This window comes from Solea senegalensis, linkage group LG5 (assembly GCF_019176455.1).
Source record: "Solea senegalensis isolate Sse05_10M linkage group LG5, IFAPA_SoseM_1, whole genome shotgun sequence".
In the NCBI taxonomy this organism is placed as follows: Eukaryota; Metazoa; Chordata; class Actinopteri; order Pleuronectiformes; family Soleidae; genus Solea; species Solea senegalensis.
In genome coordinates, this window is record NC_058025.1 from 22,154,569 (window position 1) to 22,164,656 (window position 10,088).

The 10,088-nt window shown below is 42.3% G+C and overlaps 2 protein-coding genes across 2 annotated transcripts in view; one reads left to right on the top strand and one right to left on the bottom strand.

The window, feature by feature from the left end:
* Positions 1–5,196, bottom strand: part of si:dkey-91m11.5 (PH_BCR_vertebrate and RhoGAP_Bcr domain-containing protein) — a 31,610-nt gene extending 26,414 nt beyond the window's left edge. The window contains exons 1-2 of the mRNA XM_044026542.1: positions 5,111–5,196; positions 3,065–4,726 (exon numbers count right to left, since the gene is read on the bottom strand). Of these exons, the coding sequence (XP_043882477.1) occupies positions 3,065–4,412 (1,348 nt within the window). The 5' untranslated portion in view covers positions 4,413–4,726; positions 5,111–5,196. The remainder of the gene's footprint in view (positions 1–3,064; positions 4,727–5,110) is intronic.
* A 2,461-nt stretch (positions 5,197–7,657) lies between these two features.
* Positions 7,658–9,957, top strand: LOC122769319 (tripartite motif-containing protein 16-like). The gene has a single exon (XM_044025769.1). The coding sequence runs from the start codon at positions 7,849–7,851 to the stop codon at positions 9,523–9,525; it is 1,677 nt and encodes a 558-aa protein (XP_043881704.1). The 5' UTR covers positions 7,658–7,848; the 3' UTR covers positions 9,526–9,957.
* Positions 9,958–10,088: the final 131 nt, after the last annotated feature.

The following is a 10,088-nucleotide window of genomic DNA, read 5'->3' on the forward strand; positions in this document are numbered from 1 at the left end:
CACATATCTAATTAGCCAATCACAGGGCAGCAAGTCAAGATGATCAAGATGATCAGTTTGTTCAGTTTGAACTGAACATTCAGAGAAAAGACCGGTGATTTACATTTTAAACGTGGCATGGTAGTTTGTTACAGATGGGCTGAGTATTTCACAAACTGCTGATCTAATGACATTTTTACTCACACCCATGTCTAAGGTTTACAAACAATGGCCTGAAAAGGAGAAAATATCCAGTGAGCTGCAGTTTTCTGAGTGATAATGCCTTGTCAGAGCATATTGACTAGAATGAGATAACCTCAAATAACCACTTGTTACAGGGTATGAAGACCATCTCTAAACCCACATGCTGATGGTCTACAGCAGCAGAACACCAGGGGCAACAACTTAAGCTGTCCTGTGTACCCAATACAGTGGTCAGTGAGTGTAAAGTCTAATGTACTGTAGGTAGCGTTGTCAAATAGTTACACAATGTGTGGATGTGGATGTGTAGCACAAAGCAAACTTCATAACCTTGAGATTAAGTTAGTTTAACTAGGCCACAGTTTTAAACACACACACACAGATTCACTCACTAACACACACACAAACGCTCCCTGAAAGTCACTAACCACAACAAAGAACACTTTATTGCAAAAACTTGTTTCAAACTGGCTGCCAGGCCCAGGCTTAATCCAGCGCCGTGCACAGTAATGTTATTACAACATCAGAAACTAAATCCAGACTTCTGCTAATCCACAAAGCAAAGTCCACTCAAAGCCGCTGTGCCATTATAACAGAGAAACTGTCCTCTGGACAAAAAAAGTGCCACCTCAAGGTCTCACATTGTGCCGCGTGGTGGTTTAATAAGCAGATGTGAGAGTGGACAGTGTTCACTGAGAGGGGAACTCCACTGATTTCACACATTAAAAGGTCAGTTTACCGGTCACAATCTATCGTGGTAGCATTTAACCACTGAGGCTTTTATTGAGATGAAGTTGAAAGCTTGACGTAAATCTGGTAAGATAAACTAGAGTTGACTTATTTGGAGATCAGGCTGTGTCACGTCTCGACCGAAGATTTGTCAAGTCCAAACAAACGCACCCTGATGACATCACAGCCAAAGAGAAAGTCTGCTGTACCAGACAGAGATGGAATAGTGGAATTTTTATCTAAAAGGTACAGTGTGTGTAAGAATGAATCAAAGAATCTAATGATGCAACTACTCTATCCTCCCTTTTTGAAGCACAGCTTCACATTCCAAAAAATATGTCATTCTTCTTCGTAAGTGTAGTGAGCTTTCGCTTTAGAAACCAGCTCGTTTGTCATTAGGGTTGTTGTCACTACATGGACGCCCAAAATGCAGATAAACCCTCCTAAATGTTACACACTGCAACTTTAAACATGTCCCATATGTGTTTATTTATCCTGTGCATCTGTTCTGTCCTACTTATTTTTTCTGTACATGGCAGAGAGCGTGACGTAAAGTGATCCAGATCGAATGGATTTGGACGTTTGGACAGTCATCGGAGCGGCGTGCTGGCTTACACTTCATGCTGATTACAACACAGACGATCTGCTTGTCTGTCACATGCTTTGTGTGAGGGAGCTGTGGACGGGATGGCCTTATATAACAACACACTGCTTAATCTGGGTAAAAAGGCAGAACAATATTTTACAGCTACAATGTGTTATTCCCAATCCCGATGTTGCTGAAAATGTGGTCCTGTCCGGCAACAACGTGCGTCCTCGTGTGTCGCACACTTTGACAAACGTCCTCGCAGAGGAAGACTCGCTCCTGCTTCGCTTCTTGTCCTTGGCATCACCGCACTGCCCAGACCACTCTCCTTATCCCACTTAACATTGTTGCATTGTTAGCACGTCAATACTACACTATGTGAGTGATGCTACTATTGTGTTGAATACATAACAACAGGAAACAGCAATGGCCGGCGTTTTTGAGCTGCGTGACACACTTAAGGCCCTCTTGATCCTCTTTTTTTCACTGACTTGTTGGGGCTTTTTCAAACCCGACCTCCTGTAACAAAAGAACCTCCCTAAATTTATCACGCTAGACAAACCCCTTTAAGTTAATTACTCAGCACCAAGGACAACAAAAGTGATGCGTGCTGACATGAAAACACTCAGCGTGGACAGCCTGAGGGCAGCCGCGGCCTCAGTAAGAGCATCTATGTGAGAGAGCAGCACTCAGCGGGGCAAAGAGCAGGAGAGGGTGAAAAGGACAGGGAGGGCCTACTTCCCGAAAAAAAACCACGATGGCAATAGGTTAATGTTAAAGATCAGCATCAGCACTGTCTAAACATGGATAGTTGGGTTTTATTGAAGTGAAGTTGTTTGAGTTATTGACAAATTATTGACACTCAGCACTCGCTCCTGCACCAAAGTCCATCAAGAGAATCAGCATTTTTTGAAGAGCTGTTAGTTTAGAGCTACCTCATTTAGTAAGTTTGTGTCACCAAAGTCACTCGTCAATAACATTTGAATTTAATAATGGATAATCTCAAACAACCACACATTCAAAACTTGAACTATGCCTTTAAGTTCTGTTTTGGTGCAAAGTCTAATCATGAATCAATTAATGTAAAGATTTAAAGGAAGGAAAATAAAATTCTCATTCACATTCTAATGGAATGCAAAGATACTTTTTTGTCACCTGTTTCAAGAAATCCATGAGCAAACCAAAAAAACATAAAAATAAAAAATGAAAATTAAGTGAAAAACATGCCAAGATATACACCCATGAACAAAGTATTATTTTTAAAGTATTATTTTGAACTTTTACATTTTGAATTGTGAATTATTCTCCATTGGTTGAGGAACCATAACGATACCATGAGTTTGTACGTCTATTGTTATTGCCGATCGATGTATTTTAGGATGGTGTCTCAGGTCAAAGAGATCAGGTTTTCTATGCAGATGCATATTACAGAGCGTGCTCAGGCATCTCCAGGTCTGTGATCATCAGAGTGGGGTTTTAATGTGACATTTAGTACTTTATAATCAGTACATATTAGAAGACTTTTCTGCTTTTAATCCTGAAAATGAAAGGTTGTGCAGTGTATCTTACCCAGATCTCCTTGAAGACTGTTGTCATGGGAGGTCCTGCTGGATGTGGTGGAGTCCCCATCACTGGGCCACACCTGGCCTGTTTTACGGCCCCCGATGACCTCGGACCCCATCATCGCATGCTCCTTCAGATGCTTCTGAGAGAGAGGTGTGGGGGGGCTGCTGCTGTCAAAGGACTTCTGGGAAGGCGAGCGGCTCTTCTCCCTGTACAGCTGATAGGTAGTGGGACTGGGGGACACATGGCTGGACTGGCCTGAGGAGAAGTCCTCTTCGCTGGATGTCAAGTTCTCGTTGGAGCTGCAGTCGGGTGTGTAGCCTCCTCCTATGTCATCAAAACTGCCAGGAGAGTATGAGCGCCTGGGCCAGGTCAGGTGCTCGTCCTCGTCAATGCTGTGGTCCCTGATGTGGATGACCCGGGTGTCCCCTTCAGCCATCATTCCTCCAACATACACACTCGTGTATGGCTGGCAATCAGGCGGCTGTCGCTCAGACTTTCCCCCAGTGGCCGGGATCACACTGCTCTTCAGGAAGTGTGGGTTGACCTCTGCATATTCATATGATCCGTTATGGCTACACTTCCCCTCAATGGATCTGCCTCTCTGAACAGCTTTGCTGACGTCTCCTGTGGCAGTTGACAGGTTCCCTGGGAGGGAGTGCAAGGACCTTTTACGCTCTATCTGCATGGCCTGACAGCCCAGGGTACTGATCTTGTCCGAGACCTCTCTGTCATTAACTTTGACCAGCCCTCGCTCGTGATGGTACTCCATGTTGGCGTAGAAGGGCTTCTCCTGGCCGCCCACCGTCGGCAACCCTCTGCCCTCGCCATCAGTGTGAGAGTTGGCTCTCCTTATGCGCTCAAAGTTGGACCTCAGAGCTGCCACCGAGCCTGTGCCCACTGGGAAATCAGGCGTATCTGACTCATGGCCGACCGGTGACACCTCACCCTTCTGTTTGGCAGGGGAAGCACCATACACCTCTCCTTCTGGGTGTTGTTTACACCTCACTGTCTTCACATGTCCTCTCTGCTGCTGCTGCTGCTCCTCCTCCTCATCTGCGTGGGATCTCTGGTTGTCTGGACCACAGTGCAGATCTCCCTCTGTCCTCTGGGCTGTCCCTTTAAACCCCCACCTCTGCCCATCATAAGACTTCCTCTCTTTTGCCAGAAGAGTCTGCAGGTAGATCATCCGAAAGCGCTCCTTGTTCACTTCCTTCTCCAGCTGCCTGATGGACGTCTTGCATTTGTCCAGCTCCTGTTCAATGTCCCCCATTGAGTTCAGATCCATGCATGGGGGGTCAGACTCTGGGAACTGGGCTCTCCATGCCTCCACAAACCCCACAGGTTCAACCATTTTTATCAATTAAATGTTCACTCAACTAACTTTAACGCATAGCAACATTTGTGAAGAATGAACTTGACTTTAAAACTTAAAGGTTCCATGGTTTCACTCTTCAAGGTGTAAAGTCTTCTCCAGAGTGACAGTCTTTACTCACAAACATCACAATAAGATCCCTCAGGTTGTTTACTGTAGTTGTATCTCTCCTTCTTCTTCTGTTCTCCGCAGGTTTGCTTCTGTCCTCGTCTGTGTTTGCTGTCACTCTGCCTCGCTCTGCGCTGCTTTTTACTCAGCAGCACAAAGAGGAGGAGCCACATGGATCCATGAGACTGGAGTGTGGAGCACACACACACACACACACACACATACAAACACACAGGAGTGGAAAACAGTGATTATTTTGGTTTCTTATCGAAAAGTAAACTATGTGACAGGGGGAGTCACAGTAGGACACGTTGGAAAAAGCGATCACAGCGATGAAACACATAATGAGGTGTCTTATTTAAAGGAGTCGGTGAGTGTATAAGGTCCAGTGAATGAGACAAGCTAATAAACAGCTTCAAGAGTGTTCGGTACAGCAAGGTTACGGTCGACTCTGCTGAAGTTAGATGCAGGTTTCTGCTTCAAAACATCTATTTTCGTTATTAACCTCAAACTAAACATTGCTTTTCTTCTAATCGCTTATTCAAAAAGAATTCATATGTTATTCTTACCCTCTTGTTCGTGTTATATCAGCAGTACACTTGTCCTTACAGTTGTTTTTCCTCTGAAAGCTGAACTTCGCTGTGTTTCAAAGGCTGACAATGGCGCCCCCTGACGGCTCACACGTGCACATAGTTGTGTCCAACTGTATAGAACTGCAGGTCCGCAGGCAGCACTTTCAGGCCCGCAGAATTAAGCCCCTCATTTTTTCCACGACAGCGCCACTTAGTGACTGGGCGGTGCAATTGCAGCAGTTTCAGGCCCCTTCATCTTTTGACGACAATATTATTATTTGCTTTTGACCACTTGTTAGGCAATACAGACGAAATAGCAGCCAAACGAATTTGAACCAATTCATTTATAACAGAATGTAACTTATACAGATAAGACACTTAAAATGTATTTACATTGTTAGCTTTTTAAAAATGTCACACAATCTCATCATTCCCCAAAAATGTATATCTAATTTTAAACAAATTACTTACACTGTGTTTGTCCATCTTTGGTGATGCTCATGTTTGCAAGTAATGTGTATATACATATATACATATACATATACATATACATATACATATACATATATATATACATATACATATATATATATAAAATGACAATATCATTTTGGTTAATGAGCTTCTTCATACAGGTGTTTTAACCTTTTAACCTTTACAGAACCAATGCTGTTCAAAAAAAAATTCTTGATTTTATTTTTATTTTGTATAAAGTTTTGTAAATATTTTGGTTCATTCATGTATCTAAGACTGTGAGTACTGTATGTCTATTAATGTGCACAGTATAAAATAATATTATTTATATAATAATGAAGGCTGTCATGTAAATGTATGAACGTTATGACAAATTAACTTTTGGGGAACCTTTAGAGAAGGTTCTCTAAAGGTTGAATGAAGGTTGTGTCAAAGTAACGTTCTGGGAATCAAATGTGCAACCAACAGGCGAACCTACAGTAGGAGGAACATTCAGGGAACATTCCCACAACCAACAGGGAACGTTTACTTATTACTTATTCACTTATAGTTATTGATTTATGTTAGTGAAGTCTACATGTATTTAGACCAATATTATATATGATTACTGAACTGACTTTTCAAAACTTCACATCAGCCTCTGGACAGTTGAGCTGAAAGACTTTGGGGAAACACTGGTTTAGATCCATCTTATCCACATGAAAGATTTAGTGAGTCTTTGTCAGCTGATTGATCACACAAACAAACATGGATGTCTTATAAGAACTGGATAGAGCACTGCCCCCTCTGCCTTGAAGACAATTTTGTCATGGTGGCCACTCCCGGTACTGCAACAAAAAATACTCAAAATACCCAAAAAGCAATTTTCCCATTGACCACAGTAGTAAAAGAGACGCCTATAAAACTGTTCACAGGACACCTCGAGACATGGACACAGGCATGTATAGATCTTTATATTCTATATTTTTAATTCATAGAGTTTCACATTTGTTAAACCTTCCTAAAGGCCATAAAAAGCCCGGATAAATCTTGTTTCCCAGAGTGACGTCACAGGTGTGTAAGAGCACAGCAAAGCGCGGTCATGTGGCGTCTCGGGAACGGCTACTGTCGGGGAAGCATACATGTGAACACTTTATGAGAAATGTGAATACATTTTTAAATATTAAGTCAAAGCAGTTTTTAGTTATTTATTCGTCGCTCATTAGGATTTATTTCAAACTTATTATCGATGTATTAACGAGCTGCTGCGTGGATTCATACCGACGTCGTGAACACGGGGCAGACGTGGAGCTGTGACCGTGTGACGCACTGAGACCCATCGTCACTATCGGTTCATAAAGTTACTGATAAATGTGATGAACACATGAATTAGAGTGAAAGGAGTTATAAAATTACGTTCTGGCCTTACTTTATTTTAATATTTTATGATTATTATATTTACCATAAATTGTAATTATAATGTTAAGTTAGCTTTATTTGTACACCTACAAAAACAAATTTAAACCAAAATACAAAGCATGGCAATGAGACTAAAGTCATATTCATGGCTTATATTCAATAAAATTGTGTTTTTTTAATCATCATAAAAGTGCCTCATGTTGTCATTATTTTCTTGGACAATAATATATAAAATTCCTGAGTTCTGTGACAGCAACATTTTGTATTGTTTTGCATACAGTATATCAGTGAATGGAAAATCAAGCAAAAACAACATAATTCCTGTAAAAACACATATAAACTAATAGCCACGGTCAATTAAATGAACCATTAAATTGACAATTTTAACCTGTAATGACGTCATTATACTTTTCAGTTTACTGTATTCACTATCGTTGGTTTTGACATTGATTTACGAATCCATGGTTTGAAGACCCAAGCTAACGTGCAATCGGTATTCATGAAATACACTTGCGCACGTCAGTAGCGTACTCTCAACGTGCCTTTCGCTGTTTGTGGACGCGCCGAGCAAGTGAGAAAGTCGAGAACGCGCACCACAGATATATAAAGGGTTTATATATATATATCTATACGCTACACAACCCGGAAATAAACTTTTTTGGCATATGCGCTGGGTGAGCAACTCTTAGATGCAACTTATTATCAGGGACTTCATTCAGCTGGGAGTGGTTTGCTCAAAGTTGAGCTTACATTTCCTTGTTCCCTCGCTCTCAGATTGATGAGTTTGATGATGGGAGGAGCTCAGACTCTCTCCTCTTTCCAGGAAGCAAAAACTCAGACAGACATTGTGACTAAGCAGTGAAATGGCGGGAGTTCAGCTGCAAAGAGAAAGCTTCTCTTGTTCGATCTGTTTGGATCTTCTGAAGGATCCGGTGACTCTTAACTGTGGACACAGCTACTGTATGAACTGTATTAAGGACCACTGGGACTCAGAGGAGCAGAGGAGGAGCTACAGCTGCCCTCAGTGTAGAGAGGCCTTCACACTGAGGCCTTCACTGAAGAAAAACACCATGTTAGCAGATTTAGTGGACGAGCTGAAGAAGACTGGACTGAAGGCTGCTCCTGCTGATCACTGCTATGCTGGAGCTGAAGATGTGGCCTGTGATGTCTGCAGGAAGAGGAAACTAAAAGCTCTAAAGTCCTGTTTGGTTTGTTTGGTCTCATACTGTGAGGAACATCTCGATTCTCATTATCAATCACCTGCATTTAAGAAACACAAGCTGGTGGAGCCCTACAAGAACCTCCAGGAGAACATCTGCCCTCATCATGATAGGGTGATGGACTTGTTCTGCCGCACTGATCAGCAGTGCATCTGTTATCTCTGCTCTGTGGAAGAACATAAAGACCATGACAAGGTCTCAGCTGCAGCAGAGAGGACGCAGAAGCAGAGAGAGCTGGAGCTGAGTCTAGAGGAAGTCCAGCAGAGACTCCAGGACAGAGACGTGAAGGTGCTTCAACAGGAGGTGGAGGCTTTCAATCTCACTTTCTCTGCTGATAAAGCCGTGAAGGACACAGACGAGATTTTCACTGAGACGATGCGTCTCCTGCTGAGCAGTAGCTCTGACGTGAAGCAGCAGATCAGATCCAAGCTGGAAACTGAGGTGAGTCAAGTCAGAGACGCCGAGGAGAAGCTTCAGCAGGAGATCACTGAGCTGAAGAAGAGAGAAGCTGAACTGAAGCAGCTCTCGCTCACACACGACCACAACCAGTTTCTCCTCAACTACCGCTCACTGTCAGCACTCAGTCCATCGACACACTCGTCCACCACCCACGTCTTTCCTCTGAGACGCTTTGAGGACGTGGCGGCAGCTGTGGCAAAGTTCAGAGGTCAACTGCAGGACGTCCTGACCGAGATGTGGACAGACATCTCACTGGCTGTGGCTGAAGTAGATGTTTTACTGGCAGAACCAGAACCAAAGACCAGAGCTGAATTCATCAGATATTCACAGGAAGTCACACTGGATCCAAACACAGTAAACAAATATCTGTTATTATCTGAGGAAAACAGAAAAGTCTCATTAATGATGGAAAAACAGTCTTATCCTCATCACACAGACAGATTCACTGATGTGTGTCAGGTCCTGAGTAAAGAGAGTCTGACTGGATGTTGTTACTGGGAGGTGGAGTGGAGAGGAACAGGAGTTGATATAGCAGTGGCGTACAGCAGATCAGGGAGTTCACATAAATGTGGATTTGGATTCAATGACAAGTCTTGGGCTTTAGTTAGTAACCACAACGGTTGCGTTTTCCGTCACAACGGTAACAGCGTTAAAGTATCGGATGGTTTGTCCTCCAGAGTGGGAGTTTACCTGGACTACAGAGCAGGTCTTCTGTCCTTCTACAGGGTCTCTGACACCATGACTCTGCTCCACAGAGTCCAGACCACGTTCGCTCAGCCTCTCTGTGCTGGAGTCTGGCTTTATCCTTCACCTGGAGTCACAGCAGAGTTCTGTAAACTCAAGATAAGAGCAGTGAGTTAAACTCTTTGTGTATCGATGTGATCGTGGTGATAAACCATGAGACTGAGACTGTGAAACCAAATGAGAAAGAAAAACATGATCTATCATAATAGTAAAATGAAAGTTTAATTAATGATAATAATATTAATAATAATTAATGCATCATTCTTATTTTGCCTTACCATGTCTGAGTTTGATCAACTCCAAAGAACTGTATAAATGAAGAGGATTGATTTGTAATTCATGAGTGTGAACAATTCTTGTTGAGCGATTTTGTTCCAACGTGAAATTAGAGAGTTTCTTGGGCAGATGCTGTGGTTATGAAGTGTGGGGAGAAAATCAATATAAAATAACGACCCAAACAGTGAGTAAACATCCTGATTTTTATTTGCTAATACAATGGTTAGTATTTGTTCATACATGTCAAAAGAACCATTAAATACATCATCTGTCCCCGTCTGTCCTTACTTCATTTTATATTCATTTATTATTTCTGTTCTTTGACCAGAAGGAAAGAGATTTTTTTAAATGACTTTTTTACTAGAGTTTATCCAGAATTATGTTGCTAGAATTAATAAAGAAAA

Coding starts and splice junctions, on each gene's coding strand:
- LOC122769319 (XM_044025769.1), top strand. CDS start 7,849: ATGGCGGGAGTTCAGCTGCAAAGAGAAAGCTTCTCTTGTTCGATCTGT.